General features: G+C 35.3%; 1 protein-coding gene across 1 annotated transcript; it reads left to right on the top strand.

Annotated features, from left to right (window-relative positions):
* Nucleotides 1–71: 71 nt before the first annotated feature.
* Nucleotides 72–15773, top strand: LOC135685974 (progesterone-induced-blocking factor 1). Its single transcript, XM_065202099.2, has 15 exons — nucleotides 72–810; nucleotides 1096–1215; nucleotides 2470–2603; nucleotides 3069–3177; nucleotides 4132–4313; nucleotides 6092–6217; nucleotides 7844–7942; nucleotides 8311–8476; nucleotides 8888–9038; nucleotides 9366–9456; nucleotides 9828–9930; nucleotides 10282–10412; nucleotides 11197–11281; nucleotides 11677–11835; nucleotides 12572–15773. The coding sequence occupies exons 1-15, from the start codon at nucleotides 208–210 to the stop codon at nucleotides 12638–12640; spliced, it is 2328 nt and encodes a 775-aa protein (XP_065058171.1). The 5' UTR covers nucleotides 72–207; the 3' UTR covers nucleotides 12641–15773.
* The last annotated feature ends 4219 nt before the right edge of the window (nucleotides 15774–19992 follow it).

The following is a 19992-nucleotide window of genomic DNA, read 5'->3' as shown; positions in this document are numbered from 1 at the left end:
ATCCAATTCAATCGTCACTAACAACAATAATAGTACAGAGTGGCGGCAAACTTTCAAACGCAAACCATAAGTATTTTTACTCAAACACAAGCTTTATTGCCCTAGCTTCGTAGAGTTTCATTGGTACTTTTCTCACTCATTGTTGGAGTTATAGATCTTGTTCTTTGGTTTAGCTGCCGCTTGACAGATCGCAGCGTTTGAGAAAGAATGGATGACTCTACTTTGTCGCGTTCCAAAATCACATTCACAGGATCATCTCAAAGTCTTTCGACTGCACAAAGTACAAGTAACAGTAGCTTTTTGTCTGGTGAGTATGAAAATACCACAGCAGAATACGCAGCCGACTCTCTACTTGCCTCCTTAATGACAACAGATGAAGAATCAGGACCAAAAGTCACAAAAGCAATGATAAATAGCAAGCAGTTAAAACATGACTTACAGCTTGCAAATATAGAGTTAAGTCAGAAAAATTTGATGATCGACAGCATGAAATCGGAATACCTCAGCAAGATTGACGACTTAGAAGAAAAATTGGCAGACAGTCTGTACCAAAAACAGCTTCTGATTGCCCAATTCAAGAATCAAATCCGAAACTCAACAGATGAAATAAAAAATGAAAACCAGCAACTAAAAAGAGAAATCAAACTGCTTCAAAAACAGCAGCATGAAATCAACAAAGACAACAAAAAGCTAATGGAAAGAGCAATAGACTCAAAAGATGTTTTGATAAATTTAGAATTGAATGAAGAGGAATATTTGTTTATCAAAGGAAAAAGTGTTGAAGACCAAACTCTCAGAGAATTCATTGCTGTAAGTTACTTTCAAATGGCTATACACTACTATGCTTACTTGTACATATAAAGTTAGTTTTAGAACTTGCTGCTCTTAATTTGCCTTCACCAGCTTTCAGAAACCTAGAAATGAAATTGATTTGAGATCATCAGTTTTTCAATCACCCTAGATAATAAAACCAGCAGTGTGATTATTGCTCAAATGACCCTAAGTTATATGCCTTGTACCAAGGATCATACCTAGAAAATTATACTAATATATCTTGAAAATGATAATTGGTGTTATGGCTTTTACCATTCACAGATAAAGTTTTATGAGTCATTGAAGCCTCTGAAGATTCAATGTGAAGCACTACAAAACAGGATTGAGTTGTATGCAATAGGACTTAGTGACAAAGAAGAGGAAGTTTCAAAAGTGTTTAAGGTTTCTTTTTAGATATGTTGCTGCTCTGCTAATCTCATGTAGCTATTCTTCTATTATTCAAGTTTTTCTTGAACGAGATGTGAATGTAGTCAGAGGTTTGAGTGGGTAAGGTGTGTGAATGCAGTGGTAGACATTTAGGTGGGCAAGGTGTCTCCTCCAAAAATTTGCAAGTCAAATTAAAAATTTCAGCGCTGAAAATATCAAATGATAGAATGGAGCACAAATTTTAAGCAAAAATGCCTAATCCCAACATCCAGTTATAAACTCTGTATTCAGTCCTTTTGATAAATCCACTTCAAGCTTAAACATCCTGCAAACATTTGCAGCAATTGAAGCAAATTTGTAAATGCAAAAATTGTTTCTAGGGCTTAACCATTACTTAACCCACATCAAGTAATGGTTATCCCTTTTTCCTTTTCTTAATAATTACAAAAGTGGTTGAAGCTCTGGCACAGGGGCGGACACTTGATCAAATATTGGGGGGGCAAACCTATTTTTTTAATAAGATGATGTCACATTTCCTATTGTTTTAGAGTATTGGGGGCGGTTCCTCTAGAGTATTGGGGGCGGTTGCCCCCCTCGTCCCCTCCCCCCCAAGTGTCCGCCACTGCTCTGGTAGTGCAGTCTTTATCTGAGATCATGACTTGAATGTGTATGTAGAGAAGGTGTTTTACGAAAAATTAAGGCTGTTGAAAGAAAGGTAACATACATTCCAACGTTTGAACACTACAAAGAAGAGACAATGACAAAAAAATCAATCAACTTTGGAATAAGCAGATTGAGGTATAAGCAGATGTTGAGGTATAAGCAGATGCATTTGAAAGCACACTTTGAAAAGGAAGCAAAGTGAAGTTGATAAAACTGGGAATGGCCACAAAGTTGCTTTCAGATATCACTTAAAAACTAGATACTTTTGAAAATGCAACAAAAACGGTTTTCAAAAACTGCTCTAACACACCTTTGCATAAACTTTGTTGACATCAAATACAAGCTTGCAAAAATGTTCTAATTTGATACAGATATGGCCTACTTGTACCTGGTTGGGTTTCTGTTTCCAAGTCTCGTTTTCTTCTAAAATCGATTATAGCAATAAGGAATGGCACAAGTATAGATTAAAAACCATAGCAAGAAACTTACTAGAAGTGTCTTTTGTACTTAAAATTTCAAATTGCCATTTCAGACCATAACTGCATTTTTGCTATGCAACAATTTTCTTATTCTTTATATTGAAATGCAATGTTTTACTTTGAAAAGGAGTTAGATGAGGAAAGGCAAGCTAGAACAGAAATGGATGTTCGATGTCAAAAGTTGCAGGTTCATGTTGAAGACCTTAGATATCAGCTGAAACAAAGAGATTACAAAAATGAGAATTTTGACTCTCTTAGATTGTATGTATTAGAAAATCTATTACCCAAAAAATTTAAGTAATTATTTCTTTCTTAAGCAGTGTCTTGCTATTTTTGATAATTTGACAAAATCCTCCTTGTGTAGTCTTCCAAATGTTAACATAGGATTATTGTTAATTCGAAATAAGAACTTGATCTTATTAAATAGCGCAGAGGAAATAATTTCAATGATCTAATCTGGTGGAAAAGATTGTGACACTTAGAGTAATCTTTTACAAATTGCAAATTGTTGATCATCTGTTGTGTCTTTACCTCTGCCTTCATTTGCTCAAATGCTATTCCTCTGTTATGCGTATCTCTGAATGAGTAATACATGTTATACAAGGCTATGGAAAGTAGGTTAATCACTAAATGTTAAACAGTTATTGTGAGAAACATTGATTCATCCTTGCCATCCTCTGTCATCTGACCCAAACTGCGACATTATGTTATTGACTTGCATTTTAGGGAGAAAGACAAATTAGAAAGAGATCTTTTAGAGTTTAAAAAGAAGTTTACGTTGAAAAGCACAGAGCTAGAAGCAAAATCGTCAGAAAGTGAACAAGTTCGAAGCGAGGTAATGATAATTTTGTAATATTGTGTGATTTTCTGTTGGCATCTGGAAACCAATTTCCTGAAAGATTTGATTCAACCATGTCATTCTACGTTGAAATTAAGTTCGACGTTTCAAACGGGTGTTACACTAAACAAGTCTAGGTGCTGCACCAAATTGAATTTAGTTCGTCACATGAGAAGTTTGACGTTTGGAACGAGCCTAAAATTCTGTTGCCAAATTCTCCAGGTGCTAATAATGTTGGAACAAGGTGCTGTGCCTTAGATGCCCCTGGGGTACTATAGTTTGCTTCCAACTTTTAGAATAAAACTTAGGTTAAAGAAATTAGGATCTAAAGTTTTTTTCATAGAAAAATTCTGAATTGCTAGGGTTGTAGCCACAGTATGTGAAATGGGTATCAAATAACAGGAGCTTTTCAAATAATCATTTTTTTCAATTTTTCTTCTCCTTCAAATCATAAATCGATTGTGACAAAAATTTAAAGAAACAGTAATGGATGCAGTGGGATGTAGGTATTTCAGAACCCGGAAAACATGGGAGTTATGAATGTGAGAAAAGGCCAATGAGAAGCAAAAGAAAATTAACTGCCACGGCCAAATCCCGCCTTACTTTCTTTGTTTTCTGAGGAAGGTTTCCCAAATTTGATGAAAATGTCCAGAGAAACAATAACATTTCTTTGACTCTAAGATATTTTTTAGAAAGCTGATGTGGAAATCTTCTGCAAATGTACTTATATTTTAAAAGAAATTTGATTGATATCAACATTAGAATTATTTTAGGTATTAAACACTGTTCATTTGTAGTTGAGCTTGTATTGTGCTGAACAGTAATGACAATAAGTGTCGCATAAAAAAGAGCAGTGGCTCATACAAAAACTGGCACCCTTGAACAAATCCAGGCTACGCAATCGCAGCAGTAGAATTCATGCTAAATCAAGTAACTTGTCTTTCTTTCTAGTTCAATGACCTTCGGCAATCAGTCAGCTTGCTCAAACAAGACAAAGAATATTTATCAAAACAACTTATGGACTTGAAGCCAAGACACGATGTCTTAGAACAAAAACTCGCAGAAACTCTAAAATCGCTTGAAGATTTAAGACAGTCAAGAGAAGAGCTATATGAAAAATATATTCATTCAAGGTACGATTGCACCCCAATTGATTATATCGTTTATTACAAAAGAACATTTACAAATGAAGAATGATAAATACATGCTTGAGACCTTGCTCATGTTTTGCTAGACATTATACTACATGTCTTACCGAATGTTGTCGCAATGATTGTAGAGGTACCTTTGCATAGGAAACAGTACGGCAATACACAGCCCAGCCAGAGTCACATATAAAAACCCTTTTTTTCTTGTGTCTGTGACAGACGGAAATAAGTTTAAAAGTATCTCAACAGGCCATTAAATGAACAAATATGATTGGGTTTAAAGCCGGGAGAAGCTATTTTTGTTTGGAACAAAAGCCAAGCATTATTTTCTCTGCAAAACTGATAAAAAGCACATTTCGACTCTCGTTCGCAAAAAGCACATTTCGACTCTCGTTCGCAAAAAGCACATTTCGACTCTCGTTCGCTCGTTCTCTTTCCAACCTAACAATTAATAGGAATAGGATGCAGGTAGAAGGTTTTTTTCCAACCGATTCTTTATTTGTTTTTCGTTTTACATATTTTCAATGCATCTTTGATTGCCTCAAATTCCATAAGCGTGTCATTGTGGAATATTGTACATTGTTTGTTAAAAGCTCTTTTGTCATACACCGGCAAGACAGTTCCGCGCAACTTTAGTGTCATGGAGCAGAGCCTTCGTTGATTTTCAATTTGGTCAATCGATCAGGAATCTGCTTTATTATAGCAGGGGCGAATCCGGCAAAAAACCTGACTGAGTTCACGACCAAAGATAGGGTCTTTCAGATAATGAGATAGATGGTTTATAAGTGTGCCAAAGAAAAAAGCAACATTATTATTCATATGCTTTTGTTTGTCTTGAATGCCACAGCAAAGTTTTTTCTTTTGTTTTGTTCGCATTTCAATGTCAACAATAATATGAGATCACTTTTAGATTGGGCACAAATTTATTGTTTTGCCTTCAAAGACCCCAGCAAATTCATCAAGATATGGTGTTATTATTCCGTCTGAGCATAGATCCCCCTGTCATCAAAAACTGTAATTTAAAACCAAAGCAGTGAATGCTCCTGGAGAATTAACGACATCAACGAATTTATCTCAAACGCTTAACAAGCTGCCAGAATGCTGCGAGGGTCGTGAATATAAGACATCTGAAGTGGCCCGCCATTTCGAATTCAATGTAATGCACTCTCACGCCAGAACAGAAACAATAGGCAGCCAATCAACTACAGGCTATTGTGCAGCTATCTCACAAATATGGTATCATTTTCGAGTTACAGATGGTGTTCCGACTGAGTTCCATCTGTGTTCCAAACAAAAATTCCATTATTTTATTTAACTCACTTCCAAGGCACAAATCGTCTATTTCCGAGTTCTATGGTTAACTTCCTTTTTTATCAAAGATAGCCTAGTGGTCTGTTGTCCTTCACAGCGTCTAGGAAATCGTTTCTAAATCACGACAGAGAAGGAAAGACGACAAGGGCGAACGTATCATATCAAACTGGCAACTTTAAGATTTTGAAGAGACTGTGATAAAACTTCTAGGTTTCACTTTTTTTAGTATTACCTCTATTACCTCTTTTACCTACAAATATTACCTCTTTCAAGTAGCACTTTTTTATATCGGAAAACTGACTGAATTCTGTGCACAAAGAAACTCACTCTGGATCCGCCTCTGTTATAGGAAACTTTTTATAATATTTTCCTTGTTACTTAGGACTGTATGCGTAATTTTGAAACATTGATGAATGAATATGCTAATTGGTATGAGTTTGTGTGTTTTTAAGAGATCATTACAAATCAGAGTACGAAAGCCGATTAAGACAAGAAGTAGACGATCTGTCGAGAAAGACCTCTCTGGAAATTGAAAAAATCAAGATGAATTCTCAGGAGATATTTGAACGTGAAAATAGGTAAAGTGGAGCTTTTTTGTTTTATCTTGTAAATAAACTTTTCTTTAAATACAGTAGCTAAATTCTAAAACTAATTGTAAATTTTGCTTTTATGCAACCTCGGAAAAGCAAACCTGATTCAGCCTGATCCACTGATAGTAACATGGCTACACGGACGGAAACAGCGGCCTCACAGAAATAATATACAAGCCAAGCACAGCTAAGCACACGCAAAATTTGTCAAGTCGAGCAGATCCGCAATTCCTGTTGCGATTTTCATCACACATCTGTCCATTAATAATGCTTTTTTGGAGCAAGATAATACAAGCTGTAAACTAATTAATCAATCTGATGGTTAGAATATTGTAATTCGAGGTTTAAACTAATTTTAAAGTAATTTTATGGATGAGCAATTTTTATGAATTGAGCTGTCAAATTGTAACCATTAATCGCGTTTCTTTGAAGTGTTGCCGTAAAAACTTTGTAGCTAAACAGAAAATCAACTTAAAACACACTTTTTCCACTTATCAACTTAAAACATAGTTTGTCATCAGAGTGCTAGGTGTTAATTGCTTCAAACCATTTACTGCATTTACCATGCGTACAATTTGTATAAGCGGATGATGAGTCTTCCTCAAATGTGAAAACATGTGTCTCACTTTTAAACAGTCTCGGTCACAGTAAGAGCGTGGTAGAATAATTGATCATGACTGGACCGAAGACAGATCCTTGAGGCACACCTTTGCCTATAACGGGAAAAGATGAATTACCTTATTGAATAGGGTGTTCCTGTTTCCGTTCAGCTTATTTAGCAAACTATTCTTTATATTGCTTCCAGAACCACAATTTGTCTTTTCCAAGGTCTTAAGGCTGAGATAAACGCCTTGAGATAAACCATCAGTCAGTTAGGCGCTCGGGACATTTTGCTGGCAGTAATCAGACTTGAAGATGGCGTACGATAAGAACATTGCTAGAGAGTCCTGTATCCCTAATGAATAGCTTGTCTCTATCTGGAGACACCCTCTTTTGCCTGCAAGTTTAGCAAGTAACTTGCTTGTTCTTTATGGTAAACAGCACCTTGCAAGTTTTGAAACAGCTTTTTTCCACGACTGTTTTCTAATATGGTTTTCAATGTATCGAGTAACAAGACGGTGTGTAAAGAGGATAACAATGCGATGGGCAATTCACTTTTGCAAATAGCGTACGAAATTTCTACGAAAACAAAAGGATTTCCGAAGATTTTCAGATGAAATAAGGATTTCCATCAAGTTGTAATTCACTATAGGTAAGGTGTTATGATGTAATATACCACATGTAAACATGAAGCGTTTTCTTCCTTTCTTGGTTTCATTAAGGAAGGAAGCAATGAGTCGTTCTCTATGTTTACCTCATTTGCTTGTCGTTTGCTGTCAGTCCTACTTTTGACAAGCAAGTCAGCTGATCGCTGCAATTAGTTTAAAAGTCTTTTATTTTTGGTAGAAGAGATTATAGGTAAATAAAATGGTTTCGATCTATAAAGCATAATGTGGCAACGAGACAAAGACAGTTTTGTTTGATTAAAGATGTGAAAAGTTTATAAAATATCATTTGGTTATAGGATTTTTATTTGCAATAGATAAATTGTTAATATTGCGTTTTTATTGCTAGAGTTTTAAGAGAATCGAAAGCCGATGCTTTAGCAGAGAAGCAGCGGTTTGAAGTGATTGCAAAAGAAGCTGAAGAAAAGTACAAAGAGCTAATGGCCGAGTAAAACAACCTTTCTTTTCCCACTTTTGCTGCATGCAGTCTTTTGAAGATCTTAGCGTTGTTTTGTGAATTTCGTGACCTCGATCAAGTGCTAAGCAAAAAGTAATAAGCCAGTTACTTTATTACTTTCTTATTCCAGGGCTAACAATATTTGTATAGGTGTGTCCTCGATAGCTTTCATCAGTAAAACTTTAACGTTTCAAGCTTCTAGAACTTACTTGATTAAATCATTTTCGCAAACTCCCTTCACAAATTGCATTTCTAAGTAAAGTTGTGTTTTTATTCATCTACATAGAGCTGGGTCAATTATCTTTGATTTTATTTTCTTTTGATTGCCCTAAATATGATTGTTTTTAATTTTCCCATAGGTTTAAAAGTTTGCAAGTTTCTTCCGATAGCAAAGTGTCTGAAGGATTCAACGAATTAAGATTGAAATCTTACGAGCTTGAACGTTTGCAGCTAGTTCACGAAGAAACAGCGCGAAACCTGTCTAGTGCCAACCACGAGAACGAGAAGCTTCGCAAGCAAAAGGAGGTGGGAAGCTTTATTTCCGAGGCGTATGTGGCTGTGTTCCGGTTCGCTGGAATGCCTCCTAAAGAATTCGAATGTTTCTCAAATTTGCTCTGGTTTAAACTGAACTCACTTTGATAATGGCTAGTTACTTGTAGGATTCTAATTTACATAGGTCAACAAATTTTACCTAATGATCATGATTATCATCAACCATTCCAAATGTTGTTGGACAAAATGTTGTTGAATGATGAAGAGGAATATGATTAGAAAAGGTGCCTGTATTGTACTTATTATCACGCATGGTTGATTACTTTATTTACTAACAAGCTGTTGAGGATATAATCAATCTGCAATGTCTTATTATTTATGATATAATCTTAGTGCAAATTAGAGTAGAAAATGAAGTTAATCTTTCATGGAAAATTTTTGTAGGCTGTTGATAAAGAATACAACAATCTTCAGCTCACGGCAGGAAGGAAGATTTCCGAATTTGAGAGCAAATGCACCGAACTATCTAAAAAGCTTTCTATATACGAAAAAATGGAAGATGAGCTTGATGACGTCATAATGCAAGCTGCAGAAGGCAAGTGGTCATTCCCATATACACGTAAACTTTGGAAGCATTCGTGTTACCGTACTCAACTTTTAAAAAACAACTGTTTCTGAAGCGTGATAGCTGAATAAGAATTGTGCCGAGAAATGTTAACTCTTAAGAGAGATAAATATTTATAAGTTCTTGCGAGGCATTTTTTAAATTTGGCGTTTTGTATTATATCTCAGGAAATAATGAATAGCTTTAAAAATTTCAAAACCCTTTGTAAATTTGCAGGAAAAATATTCTTAATGATTTATGTTTGTTTGTCTTACTGATTATAATTAATAAGATTTTGCCAATTCCGTTTCTCTCTAGTGCCTGATGGACAAGAAGCTGAAAGAGTTCTTTTTTCTTATGGTTATGGCGCCAATATACTAAGCACTGCTAAGCGTAGAATGCAGCAAAGGTACCAAAGATTAATGCCTGCAAAACAGAAGCATCTTTGCTTACTATTTGATTTCCTGTATAGGGTCAAGGCTTTCCATAATTCATTGATTTTTTATATTTGCGCTTTGCTGTGTTTATTGAACTGAAAAAGAACATATAATCTTTGGTAAAAATTTTTGACACAAGTAAGACGGAAATTACTACAATTAATTATATTCGGAGTTCTTGTAATTCAATTTTCTTTATTTCTTTTTATTCTTTAAAGAATTGTTTACACTGAACCTGGTCTTGACTTTAAACATGATTATTTTCTTGATTTTAAAGATCAAAGTTGCAGGCTTCATCTATTGCAAGATCATGTATACCCTGTGTTTTGTTATCTGTTCACAGCGTACACCTTGCCAAGCGGGTCCTTCAACTCGAGAGGGCAAATTCTTCGCTTAGACATGAAATAGAAAATGAAACAAAAAAGAGGGAACAAATCTCCCATGAGGTATTTGATAAACTTGTCTTTTGATAACCATCTTTTATTAAATTCAATGCTTGCAATATAGACAGCATTCTGGATTACTTTTTGGTATGTAGAACAGGACGGTTCTAAGTTGCTACATTGAGTTTCTCACTGAATGCGAGCATCGTGCAACTTAATTTATAACTCTGCCTGTACGGCATCGAGTACTTTATAAAAGACCGAAAGACAATGATTGCCATTGCATATAGACTGCAATAGAATCGACTGAGTTCTCCATTTGTGTAGGTTTTATCACCGCAGCAAAGAAACTTTTTGATACTATTACCCTTTACGATTTATTCTGCACCATTTCTAATGGCGCCTTCTCTACAGCTTTCTAGGACCACAGTATTATTATCTGAGGCAAAGCAGCCGTACAATTGTCTTATTGACAGTATTAAGATACGGGACGATGATAACAAGCAAATGAAAGGAACCATAGACACTTTAAACGATGACATCAGGTTTGCACATTAAGTTTTCTTCTGCTGAAAAACAATCTCCTTTTGAATGTTCGATCATAATTGCTTCTGTGATATTTCGAATTCCTTTTGAATCTCCTTTTGAATTTTGTTATTGTCATTGTACTAAGACCCTCTTCTGGTGTTCAGATCATAATTGCTTCTGTGATACTTCGTCAAATATTTTCTTGAAACAAATGCCTAAAACTAAAACTATTTGCGTAAATTTTAATCAAGACGAATGCAAAACATCTGTTGTAAGTCATGTTTGACTTTTCCTATTTTTTTACATTTCATTTATTATTCATTAGGGAGTAACTTGTCTCATTATCTTTGGTCTTCATCTTGCTTCATTTTATCTGTCTGATTTTTCATTTTTAGCATTCAACTTTAATTCTTAAGTTTTTGAATCAATTTTCACCCTTTGGTCACAATGGTCACAAAACACACATCCATCTTTGCGTGCAGTTTGCTGCGTGCTGCTCTGCTTTGGACAGGCTTATGCTGCAACCTGTTTTGTGTCTTTTTGTGTTTTCTGCTTCTTTGCCATCTTATCATAAAGTTATCTTTCTTGCCTATAATGTTTGTTTGCCGTTTTTTGGTGCCGATTTGAACTGTTGGAAAGCGTATTTTTCAGGCCCAGTTACCTGTGATGATATTCGTTGTATTTTGTTATATGTTTTTCTAAAATCTCTGTGAGCTTTGCAAATGTCCATGCATTTCTTTTTGAATTCTTATGATTACGAATGCTTACGATGTATTTTGTCCTTAATTTTTTTATAATAAGGCGGTTACGGATTGAAAATTCCACTTTGAAGAAGACCAATGATCAAATGACTCTGGATCTTGAAAGGCTTTTGAATCAGAGAGAGGTATGAAACACCCTTAAAAGCTTTCAAGAAGTAGCTATTAGAAAGTTGCTCGATATATTCTGCATGCTATTGCTTTCTTCTTGAGTGACCGATACCCTCAACGTTGTTGATCAGAGACGACAAAGAGACTTCTTCTTTTTTGCATAAGTTAACACTGCTGTGCACAAAACACGGGCAGATCGCGTGCTGTGCTCTCAATTGCTGCCACATTTGCCATCTAAGTACTATGTTTGTAACTTTTTATCTACTTTTCTCTGTAATATTTAAACATTTTGGTTGTGCTTGGGACAACTCAGAGCTGGGAAAGGCACATATTCTTCTATGTTTTCACCCAATATTTATTTAGTGGCTTTCACATCTTGAAAGACAAATTTAAATTCCTCGAAATTTTTTAGGAGATGAATTTATTGAAGCAAGCATTGATTGGCATCCAGTGCTCGGAATCAGAGAGAGGCAAACAGTACAGCAAGCCTGTGACTAAACGTAAAACTGTTCTTCTCGAAAAGCCGCACGAAGAAGACGCCGCTGTCCCAACACCACGCCCCGCAAATTTGGTGTGTCATCATTAAATATTGTCATTGGTCTATTACCGATTTGTAATTTTGAATTGGGCTAGCTTTGTGAGTTTGTTGAAAAGTTTTCACCTTTGCACGTATTATCTGAAACATGTCATGTCAACGACAGCGCTATTTAGAAGCAAGGTTTGTGGAAATAATCTTCAGAAGTTTGTTGATCGAATCATTTAATGAACGCTGTTAACCAAATATTTGTTTTTGCTTGTATAATGCTTGCATCTTGTTTAGGAAAATGAGAGCATTTAATTCAGTTGAAATCTGCTTGTTAAAAGCACTCGATGCATAAGCTTTGTTTGCATTTAGATTGCTTGAGTTTGTTTACGCCATAGTATTTTTCAAGCAATAAAGCCAAACAAACACTGAAACGTTTGTTCATTAACGATTTGTTATAACTTCCTTTTCGAGAGTAATTTCCTCGGGATTCACAGACTTTTGAAAGATTTGTCATGGTGATTCAAGGCCTCTATATATTATGATAATATAGCGAGCGAATAAATTTAGTGCAATAATGAAATAAATTTAGTTTCGATAGTTAAAAACACAAATGAATAAGAAACAATTTTTTTATTTTTTCTTATAGATTTTTTTGTGTTAAAGGCTTTTTGTAAAATAATTGATAGGTTTAATTGCACGCAACTTTCTATTTCCAGTTTTCTTGTAGTTTTAAAGATATGTTTTAATTTCTTTTCATTCCTGTCTCTTGCTACATATGCAGGCAAGAGAGACACCGTCTTGGTACAACAGGCTAAAAGCACTAAACGGGAAAGAAGCAAGCATAAGATGAATGTATTTGCTGGATGCTCATGCGACAATGTTTTTTTCAATACACTGCAGTATTGTAGAACTGAACTATAGATTGTCAATGGCTCTTTACAATTTTCAGTGGAGCCCATAAGTAGATTGAAGCTTCTTTTGTAAATCGTATATCGTTTTTATGGAAGATATTTAAGTATATAGAAGAACGTTGAGATGATCTTTTTCGTTTGTTACGTTTTTCTTTTTGTGTTTTCTTATTCCGAATCAATGCAGATTGTTGATGATGTCTTCCGTATAACGAGAACTCGAAATTCTTAAATACTTTGGCACTTTAATTTCTGTAATCCCCAATCTCAATGTGTGTCTCGATGGTTGCAAAGGGTTGCATCTTTTCTTGCTTTTCTTACACTTATAATATTGTTAAATTTAGATAGTTTCTTGAACAAAAGATGTTTTTGAGCATCTTCCTGAAATCTCTTCTGATCAAAATATACATCCATGGGTTCAACAAACTGTTCGACGCGGCAAGGCAAAGAGCGAGTCGCCGAAACCATGGTACGGCAAATGTCCTGCCGATAAGATATGCAAGACGATATGCGCAAAGTGGGACCCAACACAAGACGAAAATAATAACGACAGCAATACAGGTCCTTAGTATTCTGTCTTCGTTTCTTCGTGATGCTAGGGCTTGTATCTGCACATCCTTATCAGTCGTGTTTCTAAATCCATTTGCCTTGCTTGGGGCAATTTCGTACTTGGAAACACTCATACTTTGAAACTCAAGAGTGTTCACTTGCCTGTTTTTAACAGCAGCCGGCTGCCCCATTGGTACTTGCAAACGAGTATCTTTGAAGTCACAATTACCGCCTTGCGGCCAAGTGACAAGATTTGGTTGGCTTCCCGTTAATTCTTGGCTGCTTTTAGAACTATTTTGCTTGCCTCTGTTCCTTATATTTGTCCCCATTTCACTTAATACTCTGTTCTGCTTTTTGAAGCTTGATATAAGGTAGGCGTTTGAAGCTGTGAGAACCGTGGCAACGGCAATGAAAAAGACAACCATTGCTCCACTCCTGACTTTCAACTCAAAATTTGCAGATGTATATAAATAGACAATGATCTGTAGGCCAGTTACTAGAACTGGAATAAGCCAAAGAAGAATAAGCACCCTTGTCATGATCCTGAGATATGATCTATGTCCATATTGAAATGGTCGTTTGATAGAGACCAACCGGTCTGCCGTGAGCAATGCCAATGACCCCTTTGACACAAACATGCTTCCAAATAATGGTAAAGTACCTGCTATTTTATAGAGCATTTGCGACTGACCCGTGAGCAAGAAAATGCCAAGTAAAGCCCCAAATAAACTCACAAATATGTCCGACAGGACCAAAGAGAAAAGAATACGATTGGCACCATGGCGTAATAATCTGCTTGCGAATTTCCAGAAAACTGTCAGCATGGCTAGATTCAGCAAAAAAGAACAGCAGTTGATAAGAATCAAGGACCAGCAGAAAATAAGGAAGCTTGTTGCGTAGATTGTAGCTTCAGTTGCCATTAATGTGCTTGTTCGACGTTCGACGTATTTGAAGCACCTCCAAAAGAGTGAGGTTGGGCCGGCTTTGTGGTGACGAATAACTTCTTGCAAAGCTTTATACTTTCATCTGCATTGTAGCCAGCTACAACAAACATAAGACGTCTGCTTGCTTCGCTGTAGATCTAGCATTTTCTGCTTTATTTGAAAATCACGGCCTCGATTACCAATCTTTGAATATTTAATAGATATTTAAAAATATTTACTTACTTGTTTAAACTCAGTGTGCTCATTATTTATAAGGCTGTTCTTAAAATGCTCTATTCTTTCTCGGTAGTATCCCGTTGAGAGCCAAGAGCCCAATTTATCATGCAGTTGTTTATTTTCTTGTTTTCTGCTCTTAAAGTTTAATGAGCAGCTTATTTTCCTGGTGAACGTCTGCTCAATTCCTGTGAAGCATCTTTCTCTCAATGAAAAGCAACTATGGCCTCCAGATGTAAACAAAATATAACCAGTTTGGGGCTTCCAAAGTTCATCTCTGGTCTTGGTATCCAGAAGCGTTCTGAAAATGTTTAAGCCAATATTTATTCTTGATGTTTTATTTGAACTTGTTACGTTTATTAAATATTAATGAAAAAGAGGGATAATCAATCGAAAGCACAAGGATTTGTGGACAATGACTAAGTTTAATGAAAAGATTGAAACGCTTTCGTTTCCTGTGAATTGAAGACTCACCAAAATTGCCATGATTTCGTAATGTGAGTCTCAAGTCTTTGATATGCTTCTCAAACTGCCTTAAAAGGATTGAAAATCGCAGCCACCTGTTTTGAATCTAAAGCTTTGATAGTGATCACTTTCGCCGTCAAATCTTTTTTATCAATAAATTATAGTGCTTTGTGCTGTCTGCTTGCATCACTAGCGTTTGAAAGTTTTATCATCAAATTAACTAAGAAAATTGAAAGCGATCTTTAAAAATTTCCAGTAAATGTTATTCAATCTTAACAAGGCGAAAGACAGTATCTTAAATGGATCACCCTAACCCGTTCAGGATGATGACATTTTATACATTCGCTTGGTCAAGATAATGTAGGCTTGGTCTGTGACGTGGCTGACAGACAAAGAGAGTCGCTCTGGATTGCATAAACTCGCTTGCATGTTGCGAGCGAAAATGTTCGGAGTCAGACTTTCTTGAAGAGGATGGACCTTTTGTCCTAATTCTATTTTGCGGCCTTTGTGGGAGAATACAGTTTGCATATTCAAAACCAGCGGTAAACGGTATGGGGATTCACAGATGAAAAAATTGAGATCATCGATCAAACATTGAGTCTTGTGAGGTTGCACGCCTCCGCATGAATCCTTGCGTGCGTATGCATCGACTTCTTCTTTGAAGAAGTTTTGGTGCATTAAAGGGAAATATTCATATATCAAAAGAAAATACTAAACTTCTGATTTTTGTTGTCCGTCAATTCATTCCTTGCTACAAGATATTAAAAATATCTCCCGGCAACATCTAAACTTTCTCCGCTATAGACATCGGATCGATCTTAACGATAAACTCTCATATTTAATATAAAAATTTGGAAACTGAAGTTTGTTCTTCTCTAAATCAAAATTATTGTACTGGATCAAGTAAAATAAAAAATACATTGTAGATACTTAACAATGTATCGAAAGGAAGAAGATTACTACATGATTCCGTAAGTTATAGCCAGTTTTCTTTTAAAAGTTCATCAAAGCGCTATTTGATTTTTCATCCAGAAAGTAGCATGGAAATTTAACCTTTTTATCTGGTAATGTCTTTCTTGCTGATTTTGGTTTTAGTGACAAGATTTAATGATGAGGAGGACGACCGGAAGATGATTTAATTGATTTTAATAACACCTAAATTTACAAATTCAAGATTGATGATAACCTTTCAACTAGATTCTTAAGAACCTTGTATCAAGATGTTACTGTTGAATCCCGCTATCTTGAACACAGTTATCTCGAAAAACTCTCCATCTTTAGCCGTTTCCTATAAGGCTTGGTATTGAAATAAGACTCATTACCTTGAAGTCGCTTATCTCGAACTATTCGCTATCTCGAACGAAATTTTTACCCTTGAAAGAGAAAACCCGGTTACCTCGAACAAAAAGTGACAACAATTTTCAGCTATTAAATATCACAGCAATGATAACTCATCTTTTCAAAAATAAAATGAACTTAGGTTGTCTGACAATGATTAACTTGCAAGGGACTTGCACTCCTTTGTCATCTCAAAAGTTTACACAATTGCCATTCACCACACAGGAATTAAATTCATCTGCCCTGAGTCTGCTAGAAGAAGATCGTTTTTGCAAATTTGTCTGTCTTGATTTTTGGTAAATGTCATACAATCGCTTGTTTTTCTATACTCACACTGCGTATTTGTGGTTATGTTGTTTGGCTCCATCACGACCTTAAATTCCTCTCCAATCTTGGGCTGCCAAGTAGAATAATAAACATGGTACCCTTGGATAAAAGAATTCACTTCAAATTCAGTTGTGTTTATAATGGGTATTTCTTCTTTTACTGTTACTTTGACACCAGAAGTAAAAATAAAACCATTGTCATTTGCCATTTTGCCATGAAGAAGTACACCAAAATATAAAACAATTTTCATTAATAGACTACTTAAGTTCAATTCAATGCTTAACAAAGCTTTGGAGAGAAATGAGCTCTTTTCTTCGGTTCATATTCCACTTTAAACACAGAATACTTAACAAACAGAGATTCCTTTTTGATCGAAAAAATCTCGATACCTCGAAGGATACCTCGAAGTCCCTCTACGTCGAATTTTTATTTCCTGTGCGAGTTCGAGATAACGGGACTTGACTATAATATCACCTGCAAAGAGATGGTGGACAAAAATGGAGGTCTTAAGAACAGATCCCTGAGGTGCATTAAAAGTGATTTTCATGACCAAGTGCCTTAAAATAATAGATCATTGAACAATAGAGGTCTTGAGAACTCTTTAACCTAACTCTTTTACTGTTTTCTTCCGTAGCATTTATAAAAAAATATAATTCAATTATATACGGCTAGAGACTTTTGAGAATTGCTGCCTATCTTTCACTTATTCGGCAAAAAATGAATAGTGCACTTTTCAACAACCAAATATTGTCAGACATTGTCTGAAATACGAAATTTTGTGCTCGAAATTAATACATCCTTTTAACAACTGAGAAATATCATTGAGACATATCCTGTTTTCAAGAGGCTATCATTTTACTAGAAAAGAGAAAGGGAGAAAACAAAGTTTTTGCAACACATCTTTAAATGAGGATCTGGTATCATATTTAGTCAAGTGTTTCTACTACCTAGCTGAAACTGAGACATTCGTTAAAGAATTTTGTATTTTTGCCGTTTTTTATCATCAATCAAAACCTAAAGAGAAAAACAACTTACTTTATTTGCACCATGTAGTGGGGAAGGACATATAGTCATCTGGTCCCGACTGCAGATGGTGCTTACAATTCAACAGAATTACAATAGTCAATAATAAGTTTGTCACACATTAGATGTCGGAAGAAATCGGTCATAAAAATAAATTCTGAACTGTCATTAGACAGTCCAGAATGCTCAAAAATGTTGAAGGAAAGTTCCAGGAATGTCTACGTTTGAGTGGCCGACATCATGTCTGTTAATCCGGTGATGGGGCTTGTTACCCTGGATTGAAGCTTTTCATATCAGTTATTTCTAATATTTATTATATCCTTATCGTAAAATTTGGTCTCCAATTTTTGTTCTATCTGTTCTGTTTACGTCCAGTTCATTTGAAATGCTGAGTACCCTACCAAGCAAAACAATGTTACCTGACACAATATTTATATCTTTCCAAGCTTTTCTGCAACGTGATGACCTTATCTAGAATATATATGAAATGTTACTTCACTGAAATGTTAATAGAACAGTTATTTGATACTGTCTTTTGTTTAACTTTAAGTTTATCTTGAATTCAAATTTAAGTTTCCCATTAGTCTTTAAATCAATGTTTGCATTTCGAGTACCTCCGCTTTGTCAAAGAAAATTTTTCTTTCCTATATTTTAGTGCCTTAATGACGCAGCACACCTTACGTCTGACATCGAAACAAGTTATCTTAACCCTTTTAGTTGACATTGAAAGGGAAAAGTTCATAAGTAGTAAGAATTAATAAATTTGTCTACGAGATTTAAAATTTCGACTTCTTTTGATTCAACCACCTACAAGCATTTAAAAAGTTTCTCCGACTTTCATCGGACCATACCCAGTTGCTATCACTAGTTTCAGTTATTTGTTTGCATCAAGAAGAAAGTATGTGTATGACCAATGGTTTATCATTTCAATCAGATTGACTAATCATTTGACAAACGCAACGTATCTTATAGCAGAAAATTAAATTGAGCTCAGATACCATGCTCAGGGCAGTCGAAACCGGTGGGCCGGGGGGTCATTGCCATCCCATTTTTCTGCAGAGCGAAAGGAAAATTTTTTGCAAAAGTGTAAAGAAATGTAGTATATCATTTTGCAAGTAACTGTGCTGATATTCTCTCAAATATGTCCTTAGACTTACGTTGGTTGCTTTGTCTTTACCAGACTTATATAAAACTTATATAAAATTGAACATGGGGAATTAACTGAAGAAATCGGTAATTGTTCAAGTTGTAACAGCTTGACATAGGAAATAGGTCGAGAAACCTGATCCAGAAGAACTTGGTGCCAGCACAAATTGACGGAGTTTCTTTTTTTCTATTGCCTAAACTTGGTTCACACAGTCTATTTGTTTCCAGCAAATTTCTCAGGAACATTACAAAAAGACAGAAATCGCTGTTGAAGGGAAAGAAACTGATGAAAAGAAATTTTTGAGGACATGAAAAGAAGAATAAGCAGATTTGTTCTATAAAAGAAATTTTCAAAGTTTGATTGTATCGATAATCCATTCCTACTAAGAAAGATAAAATCTAGCCGCAATTATAAATCCTATCAAAACTCTTTTTGACCAGCGTAGTTTGAAAGTTTTAAAATCCAGATTTTGTTGCTAAAAAACCTTACTTTTTGAAATATTTAAGGTCAGATGGTACAAAACAATATCCCAAGTGTACAAATTGCTTAATATTTCATTCTAGTTGACAGTTCTTCTGTTGATATTCCATGTTAGTTTTTTTAAACCTTTTTTCATTCATTTTTCTCCTCCATCTTATTTTGGGTACTTTTGAAATCTAAAAAAGAGTTTGATTACGAGCTATATGATAAACGTTGCTCTGAAACTTTACAAGACCTTTCCTTTTCAAAGTCAAGATCACAACAGACGAGACAAGGGACATGTTAATAAAAGAAGAAAGCTTAAATATATTGCTTCAGATTTTCCTTCAGTCAAAATCCATTTTAGACACAGTTTCTGGCACTCAAAGGTACAATAATTTTAAAAATTATCTTGCCGCCAACCGGTGGCGGTTTAACCTAAGCCCTTTCAAGACTTAGATATTCATAATTTAGATTAGATATCAATGTTGAAGTCAAAATATAAAGAAATTATTACTCTTAATATTTGACTAGATTAGGCCTTGCTTCCATATGCGTCTTCCATCTACATCGTTTGAAATTTATTTGTTCTTTTTATCTTGACGGATGTCCACCCCAAGAGCTTTTCAGTACCCACTTTCAAGACGTGCAAAGAAAAGAAAAAATAGCTGCTTTTTAGTTGTTTTCTCACAATTCAGCAAGTATCTGCCTAAAGCCGTTCACCTTAATTGCCTAGGAATGTGTGAACCATTACCTGCTGTCGAAATGCATTTTGGCGAAAGTTCTCAATGGAGGGCTTTTTCAGATCAGAAGATTCCGGTTTAGGGCA

This window comes from Rhopilema esculentum, chromosome 6 (assembly GCF_057945365.1).
Source record: "Rhopilema esculentum isolate cy_ngs chromosome 6, ASM5794536v1, whole genome shotgun sequence".
Taxonomy (NCBI): Eukaryota; Metazoa; Cnidaria; class Scyphozoa; order Rhizostomeae; family Rhizostomatidae; genus Rhopilema; species Rhopilema esculentum.
Note: the sequence above shows the minus strand (reverse complement) of the source record. Positions and strands in the feature narration are given on the sequence as shown.